General features: G+C 39.3%; 4 protein-coding genes across 4 annotated transcripts; 1 reads left to right on the top strand and 3 right to left on the bottom strand.

The window, feature by feature from the left end:
- Positions 1–104: 104 nt before the first annotated feature.
- LOC140762994 (uncharacterized) lies at positions 105–2519 on the bottom strand. The gene is made up of 3 exons (XM_073101000.1): positions 2322–2519; positions 1114–1273; positions 105–487 (listed from the first exon to the last, which is right to left on the bottom strand). Exons 1-3 carry the CDS (start codon positions 2515–2517, stop codon positions 289–291), a joined length of 555 nt encoding a protein of 184 aa, XP_072957101.1. The 5' UTR covers positions 2518–2519; the 3' UTR covers positions 105–288.
- A 2613-nt stretch (positions 2520–5132) lies between these two features.
- On the bottom strand, positions 5133–6019 carry LOC140762845 (mitochondrial import inner membrane translocase subunit TIM23-2-like). The gene has a single exon (XM_073100811.1). It carries the CDS (start codon positions 5879–5881, stop codon positions 5327–5329), a length of 555 nt encoding a protein of 184 aa, XP_072956912.1. The 5' UTR covers positions 5882–6019; the 3' UTR covers positions 5133–5326.
- A 3194-nt stretch (positions 6020–9213) lies between these two features.
- LOC140763948 (oligopeptide transporter 7-like) lies at positions 9214–12375 on the bottom strand. Its single transcript, XM_073102339.1, has 7 exons — positions 12169–12375; positions 11586–12067; positions 11399–11496; positions 10747–11316; positions 10400–10655; positions 10118–10300; positions 9214–10006 (listed from the first exon to the last, which is right to left on the bottom strand). The coding sequence occupies exons 1-7, from the start codon at positions 12218–12220 to the stop codon at positions 9389–9391; spliced, it is 2259 nt and encodes a 752-aa protein (XP_072958440.1). The 5' UTR covers positions 12221–12375; the 3' UTR covers positions 9214–9388.
- A 5081-nt stretch (positions 12376–17456) lies between these two features.
- Positions 17457–20541, top strand: LOC140762047 (methionine gamma-lyase). Its single transcript, XM_073099649.1, has 2 exons — positions 17457–18303; positions 19779–20541. The coding sequence occupies exons 1-2, from the start codon at positions 17538–17540 to the stop codon at positions 20366–20368; spliced, it is 1356 nt and encodes a 451-aa protein (XP_072955750.1). The 5' UTR covers positions 17457–17537; the 3' UTR covers positions 20369–20541.
- Positions 20542–20804: the final 263 nt, after the last annotated feature.

Raw genomic sequence — 20804 nt, 5'->3', positions numbered from 1 at the left:
TTCGAACTTATTTTAGCCTATTCACTTTTATCTGCTGAATAGTTTTGGCAACTGCAGAACAAACGCAGGAAGACTCGATACTCAGCACTCAATAGGTCGATGAGTTGTTTCCCAGCTCTGTAAGTTTCCATTAATGATTAACATTTCACATACTAACACTGGAGTTACAGACAAAATGTGTTACAAGATTATAATACCAATGTAAATGCAAAATTATACACACTTAAATACAGGATTAACAATAGAGATTGATGATTCTGTGGTACAGAGAAACATGTAAGAACACCTTCACATCTTGACTCGCTTCACATCGGCACAAGCAGCCTCCAGATCCCCAATAAAAAAAAGGATCCTGTCGCAGATCTGGTGCTGCTCTTCCTCAGCCTGCAGAGGGACTTCTTTCGGCTGGCCAGAGCCTAGGTACCTTTGGATCTCACCTTGATGGATGACATAGTAATCGTTTCCTTCTCTAATGATTTTTAGACCCCTGAAATAAATTTGAGAAAATTTGCATTAAGACAGAAAGATATACTCGTAATGAAGAATAGATTTTTACACATTGTAACGAGTAACCTTCTAGACTTTGGTTGAGCTAAAAAAAATGCTCAGCACTATCTCTACTGGGTTAAAGTATATAACAAACAAGTGTCATACTGTTCGTGCTAAACAGAAACTCTCTCAATATAAAAACTAGTAAGTGCCAAAAGTATTGCTTAAGAGAAAATCTCATGCAAATGATCATCCTGCTTGCTTTGACATTACTTGGTAAGCAGCACATACCTCTGTCTTAATCATTCTGCTGGACTCTTGAATCCATCTATTAAGTTTTTCTCCTTAAACTAGATATGTGGATGATAGTTGTCATCCTACTCTGTCTAACTATGATCATCACTTGTAGTAATTTTTGCTAGTCATGCAGCCAAAATTTGTTGTTTGTATAGACAAAAGTCAAAATTATGAGTTCCAATATGGGTTACTGCATCTATGAAACTATCACCATTAACTAAACAATCCACAGTTTCTGTATAATTTTTGTGCTCAATTTGCTATTCTGAAGAAGAACAAAGATATTCAAAGACTGATATATATATATATATGAACTCGATGACTCACAGTCCATATCGATCGCATCGGTCTTGCACAATGTAGATATCTTTCCAGGATTTGGAATCTTGCGGGGCATAAAACTCAGCAGAGTCTCCTCCCCATCTCTCCCTAAATAGGTTACCCCATAATGAATTGTCAGAAGCTAACTTTCTCCACTTTCTGCAGACTAGTTAGGAGTAGCAGAAGTGTTAAAAATGCAGTCAGGCAAAGGTATATCATAATACTAGTTCACTGCAACAACAGACTATACGATGCCATCAGCTTCAGATGTAATCCCAGTTAGCAATTGGACAGGCTAATTATTAAGGCCTGAAGCAGTTTAAAGATTCAAATAACTGTAATTACCAGTAAAAGCGTTATGATCAATAGAAGCTCTACTTTTTTTTTCTTTTCTTTTTTTGAGAGGAAGTTGGTTGGGCCCAAGGCAGTTATATATACTGAGAAACAAGGCAAAAAAGGGGAGGACAGAAAGCCTTACAAGGAAAAGGTTGCAGAGAAAGAGTCAATAGCCGATAGGGGAGGCCAACGGAAAGCAACAATGCCACCAACTACACTGGTACCAGATCTAGAGGGAGATCCAGAAGCCCGAGGAGTACGTCAGCGTTAAAAATTCTGTTGTTTCTTTCCTTCCATAATAACCACAAAAAATTCCAAACACAAAATTCATCCGTTTTCTAAAGGAAGGCAGAATGGACTGCCTCGTCCTGGCTGCCCAGTAGGATAACAGAGAGTTCAGCCGCTGCGAGAGCCCTAAGATGCTATTTGGATCTCTATCACTAATTTACATTGAACAATTGTAACAATTGTAGTATAAGTCTGAAGCTTAGCATCATCATATATATTTATATGCATCATAGGTAGACAAAGTGATAGGCTTTGTAATCCTTTTACCTGCAAAGAAAAACTTTGGAATTCTCATCTGACTTCTTGAAGTTGTATTCAGTTCAGAATATTATCTGAGACATGGGTCCTTATCAGATAATTTCCCCATTCTCATACATTTAAGTTTGAATGGTGTATATTTGACTATGCGCTAAGATCCAATACCAGATCTATCCAAATTGCAAAATTGCCAATTCTTAAAGAGATTGACCAACCAACTCCAATTACATGGAATTAGAACAAAATTGCACATCTTGAAGTAGGGTATTTATTAATCCAAAACTATAACCAAGTGCAGAAACAGAGGAGATAGAGAGGGAATTTCCACGGACCTTGGAGAGAGGCCGCAAGGCTTTGGTGATCCAAGAGGTCGAAAACTTTAAGGCAAAGCTCCCCCGGCAACCTTTCCATACCCCGGAATTCTAATCCCACGGTTTCCCCTTCGATCACCGCCGAGAATAACGATGTCCGAGATGAAACGCACATAAAGGGAAGGAAGGAACTTGGCAGAGACGATAATATAACCATAAGAATAAAGCTTGGCGTTAATCCCCAAAAATGTCGTCATTCGGACCAGGGAAAAGGGCAAAAGGGTAAATCCAAGTATCGACTAGTGATACTAATAGTAAATAGCACCGCATCATGCCACTTTGTCATCCAACGTGTCAAAGTAACGGATCCAGATCCGGATAATCCATATCCGGATCCGTTACCAAGTGAAAGAGGATGAATTATGTTTAATCCTTATTCTCCTTTCGTAATTTTAGAAAAGATCATAGTTGAAAAAGTTGGTTAAAAACCCAAGCATGTCTTTAGAGGAGTTTGGCGAATGCCATAAGTTTTTAAAAAAAAGAAAAAAAAGAAAAAGAAAAAAGAGAAGCGGCAGCGCCATGGAAAATTTCAGAAATTAAAATCTTACTACCTAGAATTATATTACGGAAAACTATATTTTTTCCGATTAGACATAAATTTATTACATTTTTTTATAATCTTATTTATATCACTTTACCTCCTTTTAAATTATATCTAAATTAAATTATTATTTTTATTATATTTAATTAGAGATAAAAGTGTAAATAACTGAGTAAACTTTCGTACTAATTTAATTAAATTTTAAATAAGTATATGTTCATCATATTTTTATCATCTAAAATTTAATCTGTATTATTTATAATGTGTTAAAAAGATTATTTAATTATCTATAATTTTATTCATAATGAACATTAGAATTACAGGAGAGTAAAGTAAATTTAGAACTATCGAAGGGTGCAATGTCATTTTCCCATTGTATTACTAATTTTCAGTGTAATCTGTCAAAAATGACCAACCTGAGATAATAGTTTCTATTTCATGAGATATAGACCATTTTCACAACAGATATCTATAAAAAGATACAGTTTGTCATCAACAACCACAATTTAGCAATCTTCGAATACCAAATCAAGTGGTTTCACCCCCAAAAGCCTTTCAAGCAAATTAAGCTCACAACGAAAGTGTTAGATAAAAGCAGGGGAGAAATGAGGAGCAAAATCTCATTCCCATAACCATTTTCAGAATCTGAATTTGCGCTATAATAACAAATACACACAGGCAAATGCCAGAGGATATAAAAGAACAGAAAGATATAAACAAGGGAAAGGTGAACAAAATGAAACAAAAATAATTTTGGAAGATTTGAAAATAAAAGACAAACAGACCTTGTTTGACAATTTGACATGGTAACAGGGAATCAACTACCCATTCATGGAAAAGGAGTCTAACATAATTAAATCCAGATAGTGAAAAAGGGTAACTACATTCCTATGTGCACTGTATCACATTTCTAGAAATTGAGTCCTCCAACCATGCATGTCACATTAGACAACATAAAGTATAAGATATATGTACACAAGCAAATTGGAAAATAAAGGGGTTGTTATTAAATCAATCAGTCATATAGGGTAAAACTACATATACTTTGGAATACAGTGTGTTCAATCTTCTCATCTATTGCAATATCTGATTGGTTGATGACCAGCTGTAACCTTACATTGGAAAATAATACAAGCACTTTCCTTGATTCTGAAAGAAAAGGAGGACATAAGACCCCAACTTCAACAGATAAGCAACTCGCAAGATATAGTTCATCCACATGAAAGAATCAATAGGTGGAACATACAAAGAGGAACCCTCCAAGTATTTCGAAATTCAGATTTCCCCTTTCTAAATCAATGTGCCTTGTAAACAAAATGAACAAAAAGTACATGACTTATGATTTATAAACTTGCACAAAACGATACAATGAAGACAATGGACATGCACTTCAGACCAGGAATTATTAGTTCATCTTATGATTTCCCATGTGCTAGATAAATCGTACAGAAGTGAAAATTTTAAGTGCTTCTAAGCTGGAGCAGGAATTAGATCATAAAGATAGGAAGAAAAGATAAGATCAGGTACACAAGTTAGAAAAATTAGAACCATAATAGAAAATTCAATGTAGTTGAGTAAGTAAAGAGCCAGGCACTATATAACAAGCGAAACTTAATCCATTCACGACAAGTCGAAACAATATGACTTTATTACCACTTGTACAAAGAAATCATCTCTACTAATAATATTTATACTACTAAATTATTGCTGAATATAGGTGCAAAAATTAAAAGTCAACAATCTGTCGGACTAAGTCGAAAAGGTGCAAAATGACAGAGTAAAGCAATATCAAGTTAAAGTACAATAAAAGCAAACATCTCATCCAATTACAACATTTATGAAAAAAAATCAATGTCAAGTTCTTTCCTCTGATGGAGACTAAACATATTCAAAATCCTGGTCAGCAATTCTCAGATGTATATATGCAATGTAATGTGTCAAAATGCACAAAACAGATATCAGTCCATACATGAAACCAATGAATTTTAAGTGCCAACAAATTGCCAAACATACCGATAATTCAAGCAATGGGTTGAAGTTTAGTTCATCCTAAAACAAATACCAATCAAATATCCACAAGACTCGAGTCCCTTCATATCATTTCAATACTGCTATATGTTTTCCACAATCCATTCTACTCAAACATCATAAACTTGTGTACCCTATACAGTAAAAGGGGTTGCAAGAAGTAGCTCCTGATAATTGAACACAAAGAGATAATACAATATGAATCATCAAAGCTAAACATGAAGAGCTATCCTTCCATATATATGCCAAATTATTTCAATAGTTATCACAAGATTATTCTGCCAAACCTACCAAACCTCCAATCATCCCACAGATAAATGAGATGGCAAACTTCTGCTACAGCCATATGTATAGCAAGAAGATAAGTGATTTAAGCCAAAGATTTAAACAAAAACCTTCAGATTGGTACATATCTCTTCAAGACTTGCTTCCCCGCGACAACAGCCCCAACCATCAACCCTCCGATCGCCCCGGCTACCGCGGCCGACCTCGGGCCACTGGCTGCCCTATAGATAGCTCCGGTGCCGAGCCCTGCAACGACGCTGTTGATCCAGTCGTCTTTACTCCTAAAGGAGACCATTCCGCTCTCCATCCCGGCGTAGAGAAGCCCGATCACGCCGACCCGGTTGCCAATCCGACGGCCGTCCTGGCCAGAGGAGTTGAGGACGCGATTGACACGAATCTTGAGGGTATCCCCGGGCTCGGCGGCGCAGGCGGCGCGGCGGAGGCCGATTCCAGCTCCCGAGACGGCGCCGCAGAGATAGCCGACTCCAGTGTAGTAGGTGAGGTTCTCACCCCAGGAGCGGCGCTGGGCGAGAGACTCCTCCTGGAAGAGGAACTCCGGAGAGGTAGGGAGGTCGTATAGACGACGGTAAGGATCGTATAGATGTCGGCCGTCTCGGATCATGCGATCGACGTCATCCCCGCCAGGGAAGTTCCCCCCATCCGCCATTGGAGCCCTAAAATCCCTCCCCTGTAATGAGATTAGGTTTAGGGTTAGGGTAACGATAGGCGGGAGGAAGGACGGGGGGAACGACGGAACGGTGGAAAAAGAAGAGAACGCAAAGAGGTTTGAGGGGATTTATTTGTTTTAGGCGGTGAGCCGTGAGCGGTCCCAATTTATATATATATATATATATATATATATATATATATATATATCACCTCTCTTTATTGGTCCTAACTTTTGTGCTACTTTGTAAGTTAGTACCTCGGATTTATGATATTACTGCACTAGTCTATACCTCTAGTCGAGTTACATTAGTGGAGGGCCCACGCCCAACTGGACTTTGCCTTCCCATATCTAATTGGGCTCAAAACAGGGCCGGGCCGATCGAAATGTTGGGAATTTGAGAAATTAAACTACTCTGTAATGTTTAAAATCTAGGACATTTAATATGTTTATTTAAATTGTATATTTATCAAAACTGACCGGATATTGACCCGGTTAGATGTTGGGTTACTAGGTTACTGGTTCAATATTGGGTCACCTAGTCCGACCGCTGGTTTATATAAAATTGTTTTAATATTTTAATAATTATAGTTTTAAGGAATTCAAGAAAAATTAAAAAATCTATAAAAGCAATGCCATTGCATTTCTTCTTCTTCTTTTTTAACTAATGTTTAGGTTAAAGTACATTAAATCATATGAATTTCAAAAAAGTAGTATCTTAATTACACTTTTAATTTTTTAAATATATTCCTCAGGATAAATAATATAATAGTTGATATCTAAGGTAACTTTGATAAAATTGAGCAACTCTGTACAGTTCTAATAGCTATTGGTAAATTGGCTAGAAACTCCAATTCAAAAGATTGGCAAGTTTTGGTTGCACTGAGCTGATGCGTCGTGCATCTTCTACCATTACCTTTTCTTTTTTTGGACAAACTCTGGTTCCATTGTTCTAAAAGTGCAACGAATGTTACCCATTTGTTCTAGGCATCTCCTAATCTTCTAAATGATATAGTGGGCAAAAAAGTTTGGTTCTACTTCGTAAAATCTTTGTGGAGATGCCATCTTCCATCCATTTGAAGCGTATCTTTCAAAGATTTGATTATTTCAAACTGATCGTCACAAGACAACCTTTTTTAGATACAGGACTAGAGTAGATTTCATTGTCAATGCCATTAGTAGCTGCATAAATAATTCTCCCAATTAGGAGAGATGAAGATATGTCAGTGATTGGCCTATCTCCCAGTTTAGGTTCAAGATATCAAAAAGACAAACAATTTTACAAATCTAAAGGAATGAGTTCATCCGGACCCAACAAAATAGCTTGAAACGTGGTTTTATCTCGTTTTGTCACCCAGTTGGCTATTTTCTTCTTTACATACATACAAAAGACAATAATTTGTAAAAGGGTTGAATAACGTTTTTACAGTCAGCAACTAGACCTTGGAGTTTCTACAAACAACTGATCTCCGCTTTCATGATCCACACAAGTTTGAACAAGTTAGTCTCAACCTCCACCGAGTTGAGCCCCATTGTTAGAACCAGCCCGAGCCGAAGGGCCTGATTTTTGGGCCAGCAACACCGAGTATCCTAACGTAGGCTCTCAGGCCACTTTCAGAAGAGCGCATTCGGCAAACTGGAACACGACTCCTGCTCCTCCTTAATAGAGCAAAATAGTCATGGGGATCAATTGAGATAGACACTGTTAAACGAACAACACTTTAATTTTTAGGAAACTAGCTTACTTAATATGTCTCGATAGTAAAGTTATTGAGCGAAGAGATCTCAACAAAGAAAGAGAGATTAGAGATTTGATGCTTCGCAAGTGCTTTACCTGATATGGTATTAGAAAACTAGCTTAGATCAGGAGCGATTCTCTCTACTACGGGCTGGCTCCACATCATATTAAAATCCTGCACATTGTATCATGCTACGGCTGAGATCTAAAGAAGACCTCCTTCAACGTACGAAGGCTAAGAAAAAAAATTAAATTAGTCTAATTAATTTGAGTCGCCTAACACGGACGACAGTGGTGGTTCCAATCTTTTTGCCGACCTCTTCCGTCCAAATCCATTACTTAGCATCTTTATTTGCTAACCCATTTCCGTCCAAACCCGTAGAAAGCAGGCAGATTGTTTGCAGCTCCGGTTACAAGAACTCCACGCAGTCAGAGTATTTGGCAGCCCATGATTGACTTAATTTTAATCTTTTCTCTTTTTTAACTCACGACTCCCAAGTATTAAACTAGGAAAAGTTCGTTCAAGTGCTATCCAATGAAAATATTTTACCCATTAATTTGTTATAATTAATGTTATCATTACCATTAGGAGGGTGAGGACCACCCAATTTGTTGCCTGTCAGTGTGCAAAATCCTACGGCAATATAACCACCTAACTGCAAAATATTGGTCAATGCAAGATAACATAGGTAGTAATTGAGAATTAAGCAATTAAATCTGGTTATTACTAGATGTAGGGGTAGCATTGGTTACTACTTATTAGGTCGATCCATCACGTAATAGATCCGTATTGTTATTATCTGGCACTAGGAGCTCTGCATCTATCTTGGCTCCATGTGTGTGGGAGGTTAGATTTGTTGTTTAATTCGATAGTACACTTTTTAGTGCTATATAGAAAGGTGATGCCATACTAGCTTAGTCGACATGCAAAGAAGAAGGAGAAGAAGAAGAGGACATGGCGTGGTATTGGTTCGGTTCATCTCTTTCATGTTGATATCATTGAAGAAGAGGCGAGCCGAACCAATATCACTCATGTATTCTTCATTCAAATTTATATTTCCAGATCCAATAATATAGCTAGCTACCTTAGTCCTTTTTCTCCTTTTCTTGTCAAGTTATAATATATATTGTTCTAACTTATGGTGGAGGACTTGTTTCCTTGCGTTTGAGTTGATTCAGTAAGGTTGTTTCAGATTAATTGTTACACAAGTATAGCATTTCGTGTAGTTTATTCCGAAGTAGTATCGATAAGCTTTTATCTAGCTTCCATCTGAACTATGGTGGTTTTGATGATCATCAGAGGTTCTCTTTGTTCTTTGTTTATTATGGAATATTAAGATCAATCAAAAAAAGGTAGCTCTGTCCTGATGAGCAGGAGGAGTTCTTTTCATTTACATTCAGATTTCATGAGTTAATTTGCAACTCTATATTAGATTCACCGTATATTTGACGTGCAAAAGTTTTAGGAAAAGAAAAGAGGAAGACGGAAAGAGGCCGCAGCAGCCGGAGGAGAATTTCCGGAGAAGAAAGGACTTCTAAGATACCAACACAAAAGCGAGGAAAAGGAAGAATTTTGAAACAAGCTTGCAGAGAGTACAGATAAAATTGGATTTCTATTAGGATGATTGTTTTTTGAGAGCTTTGTACATTAAAACCACAACCACAAATGGAACAATTGCTCCTCCTTACTCATTTACTCTCTCTCTCTCTGTCACAAACATATATACTTCTTTTTCACAAGAATAAAATTCCAATTTAAACAATCACAATCAAGAAGAGATTGGGCAATGGTCGACAGCAACACCATGCGCAGTAGGGCAAGAAGCCAAGGTGCACCCATCCAGCTTATTACCCCACCAACTTAGCTTAATCCCCTCAAACTCCAAACACAGGTACAGCAACACACCCATGAATGCCAGTCCAGCATCCAGTGCACCAGAGAGTATGTAATTGTGGCGTTGCCACCAGCCTCGTCTATACCTATAGACAACAAAGCCGGAGACAAATCCAACAAGGACCCAAGTAGTGTAATTGACTGCAGTGGCCGGAGGCATCTGGCCCAGAGCACTGATCATGATAGGGATGTTGATGAGACGAATCCATTGGTGTCCTGGAAAGGCTCTGTGAGCAATCCAGACCAGAAGTGGAGCTATGGCTCCAAGAAGGAAGAACCAGTTGATGGCCGAGTAGGTCCCGAGATTGCCGAAGATTCTGCGAGGCCCGATGAGGCCCCAGACGACGGATGCGTCGTAGAAGACATGGTCGCTCGGGCATGTCCATGGGCTTTCAGGTGACATCTTTGCTCTGTCGCATATGTCTGGGATCGTGTCCATTAGCCACCATGCAGTTCCCAAGTGAACTATTGCTGACACTAGTGTTCCAACAACCTAACAGAAACATGATTTCTTCAGTAATCATAGATTTGACGATTGTACACTTGATCCATGGTAGATTCTCTCAATACCATGAGATGATAGGAATGTTTAAAGGAAGCCAACCTGTGCCATAAACATTGCTCTGGGAGGAATCTTCATGTAGTGGCCCAGTTTGAAGTCTTGCAGAAAATTCAATGCCTGCTTCATGCTAATGAAACCATAAACTTTGAAGCACATATTTGCAACAGGACGACCTGGGTATAGATAGCCTATGATGTACTCTGTGATGACATTCAATCCTGGTGTCTGTTTGTCATAATGTTCATATAAGTAAAATCCTGAAGTAGATGCTAATAATATGCATAGAAATTGAATCTATCATCAAAAGAGCACCCAAATTTAGACCTGGTTAGTTGTAGCTTTGAGGATTCCAATGGGCAGAGTGAAGGAAAAGGCGATGCCGCATGCTAACAACACACCCCACCATGGCAATTGGAGCTGATCTATGTAGTACTCACATGCGAAGATAGTAAGAGCAACATTAACTACAAGTATGCACACAAACCACCATTGAGGAACTTGCTTGTATCTGCTCATTAGCCTTGTATGCACATCCATCCTCTCCTCTCGAAATGCCATTTTACTCATCTCCAATATTTCTCTGCACACATAGCATAATTTTTTCTTCTTTGTGAGTTTTGATACAGCATACAAATTACCATTCTGAGATTGTGAGCTTTGTAAAGTTTTACCTTCCATGGAACAAGAGAACATGAACAATTGTGGCGGTGAGCGAGGCAAAGCTGAGGCCATAAGTCATGGCAAAGAAGGTGCTAAGATAGAGAGGCCCCTCTTTCTCATAAGCATTAGCATCAAACTGGAAATTAGAGTCAATAATGGTGGAAATATTGTATCTGAGTCCCTCAGAGGTGAATAGCCCATCAGAGAATATTGGAAAGGTCTTAGCATTATACACATCCAGCCAGTATGTCACGGGAGTGATGACATACATAAGAAGGAAAAATCCTACACCTATGTTCGCAGTGGCGAACCACGGGCTAGCGAGCGGGCTACCAAGGTAGGCGCACACCGATGACCAATCGAACCCAATTGTCGCGATACCGAGCCCATGCATTCCGGAACCTATTTGTTGTGCCAGGACTGAGTTGGGGAAGACCCAACATATCCAAGACACAGAAGTTAGCATCTTGAAGAGGTAGCCTGGGAATACATAGTAGGCAAAGCTACAAATGAAGGCAATCAAAAAGAATTGGTTCCTTGTCAATCTTCCTCTTTGCCTCTCTTCTTTCTCATGAAGTGCTCTATATCCAAGATCACAAAGTTAGATCGAAAGAACCAACTTTTTTTCCTGATAATTTATACAGAAAGAGGTAAAAGTGTCACCTGAAAAGAGAGACTTGAACAAGATTGTAAGGCCACCACATAGCTGCAGGTTCTACTAGGTATTTCCTAAATAGCCCTGCCCATCCATATCCCAAGACCTGCTCTTTTTTCAAAGAAATTCTCCATTCAATTCTTTTTACTAACTTGGTAGAGGAAATGATCAATGATTTAGTAAATGATGATATACCTGCGTGGTTATGATGACGACCAAGGAGATGAAGAAGGTCATGTTCTTCTTATAGAAGACCTTAACGGCCGAGACGATGTGGACGGCGTATACGTTGCCGGCGCCGGAGCTGGCGAAGATGGTGATGAGCACGTGTTCCTTGACATTGAACGGCCCGGGATTGAGCGTGAACTGGAAAGAGGTATCCTTGAAGAAGACGCGGGAGGTGATGGCGGAGGCCATGAGGTGGCCGAGGGGGATGACGGCGATCTGGGCGGAGATGGAGGTGATGGAGAGCGGCTCGCTGCGGTACCAGAAGAACTGGTTGAGGAAGGAGAGGAGAGAACAGGAGACGACGCCGAGGACCCACATGCGGAAGGTGAGGCAGGGGAGGGAGGGGTCGTCGGCGACTGGGACGGTGAGGGCCACCTGCTCGACTGGGGAGTTCGACGGCGCTGAGGTGGATGGGTAGTCGTCGATTTCGCCATGGATGGGCTTGGAGACTGCGAATTGCGGAATTGGAAAGAGGAGAAGACCATTAATTAAAGAGGTGGAATTTATTAGCTAAAGGAAAGAAACTTATTAGAGAGTAATAGATAGTTACGCAATGGAGCTTTGAGTTGGGCACGAGGAGGAAGAGGAGGAGGAGACTCCATTGTGAAGCGAAAGAGTCGCAAATTGAATCACTTCATGGAGGACTGGAGGAGGTTGGATCGCCGGGGGTGAAGAGGAAGTGCTCTTTTTCTAGATCGTTGACTTCTGGATTTGGGTAAGGTTTTGTGCACGTATTGGGACACATCCCCGGCCACCTGCATTCTGGCAATGAAGAGTGGATCGTCTGCAGGCACCAATATAGGAATTTCCACACTCCGTTGTCGTGTATCATCTATCATTGATTTCCCATTGGTGCCCCTGCGAGATCGGAAAGGGAATCTTGGGTGGGATCCAGATAGGCGTGAGAAGGATAGGCGTCAGATGTTACGCAACTGGTCGGGGAGAGGATCTTTAGCTTGGTACTTTGATGGATCATAGTTAATTCTCCTTTTGGGGTCACAGGAGCTATTGCTTACGTGGATGCTACAAGTCCAGCGGTTTTTCCTTTTTTTGTATGCATATTCCCCAAAAGCTTCTTATTTGCAATCTAACCATGCACCGAGTTGAGTGCGCTTCTCTGATAAGAGAAGATGAATGCCCAGATCTTAATAATAATTCATATACGTATAAAATTTGAAAGAGTACTCCTAATCATTTTCTCTTTTTTCCAAACAGTCTGCAGTCCATGCTTCGATTAAAACTTTAAGAAAATAAATAACCTTACAAACATCAAGTTAACACCATAAAGCATAAACCTACTGCCCTAACCGAAACTATCACCAGCAAAACAAGTATCACAAAGTAGTTCTAAATCCATTAAACATCTTTCATAGCATCGAGAAGGAACAACAAAAAAATAACTCCACAGCAGTAGCATCAGTCTTCCTCTAAATCTACCACCTCGTTCAGTAAATAAATATCCGTCAGTCGACGAGCCCATTTCGTAGCCTTCTCTCCTTGAATCCTGCACAACAGATAAACAAGGAGGTCACCTTGAGGTCCTCCAAATCTACCACCTCTTTATTTAAAATTTTATTTATTTCTTTCTAACCAAAGAGCTCAAATTATTGCACTTAACAAAATATACCACTATTTTTCTCTCTCTCTCCAACTTTAGATTGATCATTTAGAATCAATCTTTCACATGTTTCTTCTTACTTTGAATTCTCCAATACATCATCAATTTCTACAGCAACTTACCACTATATTTACACCTCAAAAATTGGTTATCTACTGACTCATATCTTTTACACAGAAAAAAAAAACACAAGTAGAGATATCAGTCTAGTTTTTCTTAAGTAAGTTATCTCTAGTCAACACTCTATTATTACAAGCTAACCACAAAAAAATTCTAACTTTCAGAGGGTCTTCAGCTTTCAGATTATTGGCAAGCTTTTAGAGATAACACCCTATAATTAAAGAATCTATAGAGAGATTTAATAGTGAAAATATAGTTTCTTTCTCATCTACATCTAACTCAATCATTATTCGTATCTTTTCGAGTATATTGGGTATTCACAAAATTAATCATCTGTTGTTTTTCTAATAGAATATTCTCAGATAATATTATTCTATATTTGAATCGCCAATCTCCTCTTTTCGGCCAAACCTCGTACACAGTTGCATCTTCATCCCAGACTATATTAAACAACTAAGGATAACCGATCGCAAGAGAATAGACCTCAATCCATATGTCTTTCCAAAATTTCACACCTCTGCCATTGTGAATTTCCTAGCCGACATCGCAGTATATCTGGGTGTGTTGCGCACGAAGCCACTGAGGAATCTAGCCGATTAGCGAATTCGGTAGTTCCAACAATCCGAAGCGAGTCCCTTTCATTGTTTGTTTATTCGTTTGTTTGAACGGAGGTAGATTGTCCTCAACTACTGCATACTAGTTTTAAACACTACTCTAGTTTGTAGTATTCCCCTCCAAAAGAGAGAAACTCTACTAGAATTAACCTGCATGAAAGAATTAATCTTGATTTTTTTTAATAATATCTCTGCATAATAATAGAGATCCACAAATGATGTTCCAAATTCAAAAACCTCCACTACCATTTAGCTAGTAGAGATTTATTCAGATCAAGATCAACAATCCTCATTCCTCTAAATTTTTTTTTTCTACATACTTTGTCCCTACTGGCTAGAGCATTACTTTCTTTACTTACATCATTCATCTCTAAAATTAATATTTTTTTCATTATGTTATGTCTCATTAAAGTAGATAAAATAAAATTCATATTTTAAATCATCTCTTATATATTTTAATTTCTATCCAAATTGAACATATTTTTCTTTCTTCAAAAAAAAAAAAAAAAACTCTAAATACTAAGTACATAATAGCGGGCATGCAAGCTTCTAAGCTCGCAAGCAGCCTTATAAAGCCATGATAATTACTCTTATTTTTTTCTTTAATAAAATTTATAATATGAGTTTTATGATATAAGAATATATATATATAAGATAATTTTACACATATGAATATAAGTCTATAAGGCTAACAAAAATTACGCCAATACTTGCAGGCTTGTAAGCCTATAATTCTTAAAATTTCAAAAGAAAGTGTAATTTAATAATTATAGGCTTACAAACTCGCAAGTATGCAACAAGTTTATGGGCTTGTATTTAAGCCCACTGTAGTCTTGTAAGCTCGCAATCTTGTAACCTAAAAAATAATGACTCTAATTATAGACTTACAAGCTCATAAATCCGCAAACTTGTGAGCTACTTTAACAAAAAAAAAATTTAAAAAAAATTACCATTATTCAAAACCTTGTATTTAATAAAAATAATTCAATACTAACATAAGTCAGGATTAAAAGACATATTGGTCTATTTGCTTTTTACATATTCTAGTTTTTCTCTAAAATCAACACATTTTTTAATTTTTTATATCACATCAAAACTAAGAAGTATATTCTTAGTCTACTCCACAATTAAACATCAATTTTCTAAACCTAGTTCAAGCTAACTAAACTATGGCTAACAAATGATGTCACTTAACCACGCTAAACCACTAATTCAAATTAAATAGAACTAAATTTTAGTAATCAGCACATCAATTTTTCTATACTAGAGTCACATATATCCATAATGAATTGTACCTAATTTATATAGAAGATCCTCATAAAAGAGAAATAAATTCTAAATTCTTTAAAAAGATTGGAAAATAAAACTAGACTCGTATTATCATTCTACATTCCTGAATAAGGAGAATAGTCAGTGTATCTAATCTACATAGAAGATCCTCATAAAAGATAGATGGATTATGAAATCTCCGACTAGATTTGTGTAATCATTCTACATTCGTGATCGGGGAGATAAATCAGTGTACCTAATTTATATAGAAGAATCTCATAAAAGAGAAATAAATTTTAAAATCTCTAAAAAGATTGGAAAATAAGATTAGACTCGTGTTATCATTCTATGTTCGTGATCACAGAATTAAGTCAGTGTATCTAATCTACATAGAAGATCCTCATAAAAGAGAAATGGATTCTGAAATCTCCAGAAAGATTGAAAAATATGATTAGACTCGTGTTATCATTTTACATTCGTGATCACAGAAATAAGTCGGTGTACCTAATTTAATAAAAGATCCCCATAAAAGATAAATAACTTTTGAAATCTCTAAAAAGATTGGAAAATAAGACTAGACTCATGTTATCATTCTATGTTCGTGAGCACGGAAATAATTCAGTGTATCTAATCTACAAAGAAGATCCTCATAAAAGAGAAATGGATTATGAAATATCTAAAATGATTGTAAAATAAGATTAGACTAGGATTATCATTCTACGTTTGTGATCACAGCAATAAGTCACTATACCTAATTTAAATAGAAGATCTTCATAAAAGAGAAATGGATTCTAAAATCTCTAAAAAGATTGAAAAATAAGACTAGACTCGTGTTATCATTCTATGTTCATGATCACGAAAATAAGTCAGTGTATCTAATCTACACAGAAGATCCTCATAAAAGAGAAATGAATTATAAAATATCTAAAATGATTGGAAAATAAGATTAGACTAGGATTATCATTCTACGTTTGTGATCACAGTAATAAGTCAGTGTACCTAATTTAAATAGAAGATCTTCTTCTAAAATCTCTAAAAGTAAATAAAATTAAAAAAAAAAGAGAGAGAGACTAAACTCGTGATATCATCCTACGTCGGTGGTGATCACGGAGATAAGTATCTTGAGCTTATCTGCGTGGTACTTATCTCCCAAACCGTGGACCCGATTGCGACATTCACCTCCTCCCTAGCTATCGGAAGCTCATGCTAATTAAAAGATTCCTCCTCAGCTTATCGCCGTAGCTATCGCCACGTGTTCTATACTGTAGCAACAGATAGATAGCTCTCGTGTTAAATGTGCCCTTGTTTTATCTTAGGAGTTAGGACACTATAAATACACCACACATTAGTTAGGTCACTGACAGATGCGTACGAATTACGTTTTATTTTTCTCCATTTTATTTTTCTCCATTTTATTTTTCCTCCACTCGTCCTGTATTAAAGTAAGAATTGACTTCTAGCTAATCAATTATTCGAGCCTCTCCAATTTCAATTTGACTGCACTGCGGATGCCGTTGCCCAAAATCGACCATTATGGTAACAGCTCTCATGCTTGTTGTAACGTGTCCAGCCATATTTACGTGCTACTGTTCAATAACACGTGGACGTTAGTTCGTATTATTAGAATATGAGATATATAAATTTTTTACTAATTTAAGATTTTAAAATAGATGATGAAATAATTATACTACTAGATGACATGCACGACAACCTTATCCTTTTCTGCACGACTATTCTTCGTTTACGCTGTCAAAAGTCCAAAATATACAGGGCAATTATGTCTTTAAATTATTCACCAAAGAACTAATGATTCGATGGCAAATGAACACAATAGTAGTCGAGTGGTATGTATCCATGCAACGGAAGAACAGGGATACTCACATTGACGTATAAATACCATAGAGATTATTGTATCAATAATAGTACTGAATATCTTAGTATGAAAATACTACTATCAAAGTTGGACCTCCGTTCATCTCTATTAGACACACAGCTATTTCCCCTTTTACCATAAATAGGACCCGATTCATTGCATAATCTTGACTTTCCCCATCCGTTTCGCCTACCGGAATTTATCTCTTCCCTTTTGGTCCCGAATTAATCTCCGTCTCCCCCCAATTCTCACACGTTTCCACTTTCGCGTCCCAATTCACGTTTAACCTGATCCACCAGAGCGGGACAATATACCGTTCCACCCTTCTATAAATACACACCATTCTTCTGACTTCTGTTCCATCCCGACACCTCACCTCAATTATAATTCCTCCTCTCCCCATCATCCCCTTCACCGATCCAGCAATGGCGGAAGCGATCCAATCGGCGATCGTCGCGATCGCGAACGCCAAGAAGCGCCAGCCGGAGAATGATGACGACGGCGAGTCTGGAGCGGCGGCGAAGTACCGGCGATTCGGGGATCCGGCTGCCGCGCTGGCGAGCGCGCGGCACGAGTTCGGCGAGCACGGTGGGGTCAACATGTCGATCGAGGCGTCGGCGACCTTCACGGTGATGGAGGCGGAGACGATGCGGCGGATGTTCGCCGGCGAGCTCGGCCCCGATCGGGACTTCTTCATCTACTCTCGCCACTTCAATCCCACCGTCCTGAATCTCGGCCGGCAGATGGCAGCGATGGAGGGTACGGAGGCCGCCTACTGCACCGCGTCTGGGATGTCGGCGATCTCCACCGTCCTCCTCCAACTCGTCGGCGCGGGGGGGCACGTGGTGGCCTCCCGGTGCCTCTACGGAGGCACGCACGCGTTGCTCTCGAGGTTCTTGCCCCGCACGTGCGGGATCACGGCGACATTCGTGGACGTGGGGGATCTGGCCGCTGTGAGGGCGGCGATAAGGGAGGGGGTGACGACGGTTTTGTACGTGGAGGCGGTGGCGAATCCGACCCTGGCTGTGGCTGACGTGGCGAGGCTGGCAGAGGTGGCGAGGGAGAAGGGGGTGAAGCTCGTGGTGGACAACACCTTCGCGCCGATGGTGATCTCGCCGGCGAAATTGGGGGCGGACGTGGTCGTGCACAGCGTCTCCAAATTCATCAGCGGCGGCGCCGATGTCATCGCCGGTATGTAACAATATGCCCTAGCTGATTACTCGCTTTTAACACGCGCTTTTCTGGACTGTTCTTCTCTTGATTTCTTTTTTTCTTTTTCGTATCCTTTAATAACGCATATGCACAAAAATGAAAATCCATTTGATCGGTTGTTCCACGATACGACTACGATCCGATCATCAAACAATATCACGGTCAGAGTCCATTTCTTTTTCCGGTGAAGGTAAATACTTTTTAAAGTGTGAAAGCGACGGGACTGATAATAGGTTTCTGAGTGTTATATTAGGATTTCTTGTACTAATTTAAGTGAGCAATGTTTGGATTTGGGAATGTAGAATAATTAGATTCAGGAGTTGGTGAGGATGCACGGAGATCGTAGCCGTTAATTGTCATTATCAAGTGAGAGGTTTTTTAGGTAAGCTTAATGAGGCGAAGACACCTACATAAAGTATAGAGGTGTTAGAGAGCTATGTGCGTAAATAAAGGATTTTGCAGTATGCGTAAGAAAACTTAAAAAGGCTAATGACCTTATAATATAACGTGGTTGGGATACTTTACGTTTTTGATATAGCTTTCGATATAAGAGTTAGTCAGATTAGATCACAAGTCCAAGCTTGTCATTGTGAGACTACTCGATCAATATAGCGTTATCTAGAGTCTCTAACTTATCAGCACGGGTCACTAATCCCCGTCCTGTAGTTGGTACATATAACAACGTCATCTGTAAAGGGACAGAACATAAAACATATATAATAATTTTGTAAGATTCTGGTCAGATACCCGACCGTGTACCAGAGATTCCAATTAAGATGCTTCAGCCAGAAGAGTTGAGAAGAGTAGGAACGGCTTCACGGTAGTGAGGCAGAGATCCGTGATCTGGCGTCCATGCATGTGCCTTGCACTCCCCCCCTCATGCTACATGTTGCTTAGCTTTTCCTTGTCCTGTATTGACCCGTGAATGCATGAGTGGTCCTCTCTCTCTCTCTCTCTCTCTCTCTCTCTCTCTCTCTCTCCAACCTACAAAACGATAGAGTATGTAAGGATACTAAAAAAAGTATGTGTATGCATGTACAAATTTGGGTTATCATTCCATCCTTTGGATAAAAATTATTCTAACTCCCAACTTTTCTTTTTCATCATTTCTGATTTTGGTGACATTGAGATATATTGAACTTTATCTTCGAATATATATTTGTTTAACAGAGTAAAACTATTTAAGTCATTTTATCATCTCTGTGGATGTCCTCTGCAATTGCAATCCAGTTAGAGGTTTATAATATAAAACGATTACATCTAAATTACAAGGGTTAAAATATACTTTAAATCTTATATGTAATCATGTTACATGAGCTCGGGACATGTTACCCAAAAAAAATATTAGACCTGATACATCTAAATAGAAAGAATAAAACTAACGAGCATCCTGTAGTTTGACAAAAAGAACAGAATTAACTTGATTAAGATTAACTAATTGTGTACTTAACCAGGCGCCATCTGTGGTCCGGCAAGCCTAGTGAACTCCATGATGGACCTCCACGAGGGCGCCCTGATGCTCCTCGGCCCGACCATGAACGCCAAGGTGGCGTTCGAGATCTCTGAGCGCCTCCCCCACCTCTCCCTCCGCATGAAGGAGCACTCCCACCGCGCCCTCACTTACGCCACCCGCATGAAGAAGCTCGGCCTCAAGGTCATCTACCCTGGCCTCCCGGACCACCCCGACCACGCTCTCTTTGCCTCCATGGCCAACCCCGGCTACGGCTTCGGCGGCCTCCTTTGCCTCGACATGGGTTCAGAGGAGAAGGCCAACCGACTGATGCAGCACCTCCAGAACACCACCCAGTTTGGCCTCATGGCTGTCAGCCTTGGCTACTACGAGACGCTCATGTCGTGCTCGGGGAGTAGCACGAGCAGCGAGATGCCTCCTGAGGATAGGGCGCAGGCGGGGATTTCTCCGGGACTTATCCGCATGTCGATTGGATATAGTGGGGAGTTGGAGCAGAGGTGGAGCCAGTTTGAAAGGGCACTTGCACTCGCGCAGCAGCATCCTGAGGGTGGTAGCCTCTACTGCAAGGTTTGAATTCCCCCCCGCGGACTCCCTGGAATAAGTCCAATATTATTATCCTCGGATAAGTGGTACTAGAGGTATCATGGTTTAGATAGATGCATGACGGGGATGTACATATGAAGGGGGTTATTCATAATAATAAAAGAAACTACCGTAACCCACAAGAGACCTTATTTTGCTCCTAAGTAATCGGTCTGTCGGGTTAATTAATACTTGTTTTGAGTCACGATGACTCTTTTATTGGCAAACCGGTAATTCCCTGTTACAATGCTTCTTTCCAGAAAACTACTCTTTATCCTAATTTCTTTTACTGGAAAACGCCTCTAAAATTACACTATTCTAACGAATAAAATACGGCAGCTTAGTATATTACAGTGGGTAAAGTGATATATAATATGGATGCGTGACGAAATCTATAAATTTTACAATGTAAATTGCCAACTGGTTA

Source organism: Typha angustifolia, chromosome 7, assembly GCF_048772165.1.
Source record: "Typha angustifolia cultivar Huaian chromosome 7, ASM4877216v1, whole genome shotgun sequence".
NCBI classification, from domain to species: domain Eukaryota; kingdom Viridiplantae; phylum Streptophyta; class Magnoliopsida; order Poales; family Typhaceae; genus Typha; species Typha angustifolia.
This window is presented reverse-complemented; position numbering and strand designations above follow the sequence as displayed.

Coding starts and splice junctions, on each gene's coding strand:
- LOC140762994 (XM_073101000.1), bottom strand. CDS start 2,517: ATGGTTATATTATCGTCTCTGCCAAGTTCCTTCCTTCCCTTTATGTGC. Junction 1,274..2,321: donor CCTTGCGGCCTCTCTCCAAG/GTCCGTGGAAAT, acceptor ACTCCTAACTAG/TCTGCAGAAAGTGGAGAAAG. Junction 488..1,113: donor CGATGCGATCGATATGGACT/GTGAGTCATCGA, acceptor AATTTATTTCAG/GGGTCTAAAAATCATTAGAG.
- LOC140762845 (XM_073100811.1), bottom strand. CDS start 5,881: ATGGCGGATGGGGGGAACTTCCCTGGCGGGGATGACGTCGATCGCATG.
- LOC140763948 (XM_073102339.1), bottom strand. CDS start 12,220: ATGGAGTCTCCTCCTCCTCTTCCTCCTCGTGCCCAACTCAAAGCTCCA. Junction 11,497..11,585: donor TCGTCATCATAACCACGCAG/GTATATCATCAT, acceptor AAAAAAGAGCAG/GTCTTGGGATATGGATGGGC. Junction 10,656..10,746: donor GTTCTCTTGTTCCATGGAAG/GTAAAACTTTAC, acceptor CTATGTGTGCAG/AGAAATATTGGAGATGAGTA.
- LOC140762047 (XM_073099649.1), top strand. CDS start 17,538: ATGGCGGAAGCGATCCAATCGGCGATCGTCGCGATCGCGAACGCCAAG. Junction 18,304..19,778: donor CGGCGCCGATGTCATCGCCG/GTATGTAACAAT, acceptor GTACTTAACCAG/GCGCCATCTGTGGTCCGGCA.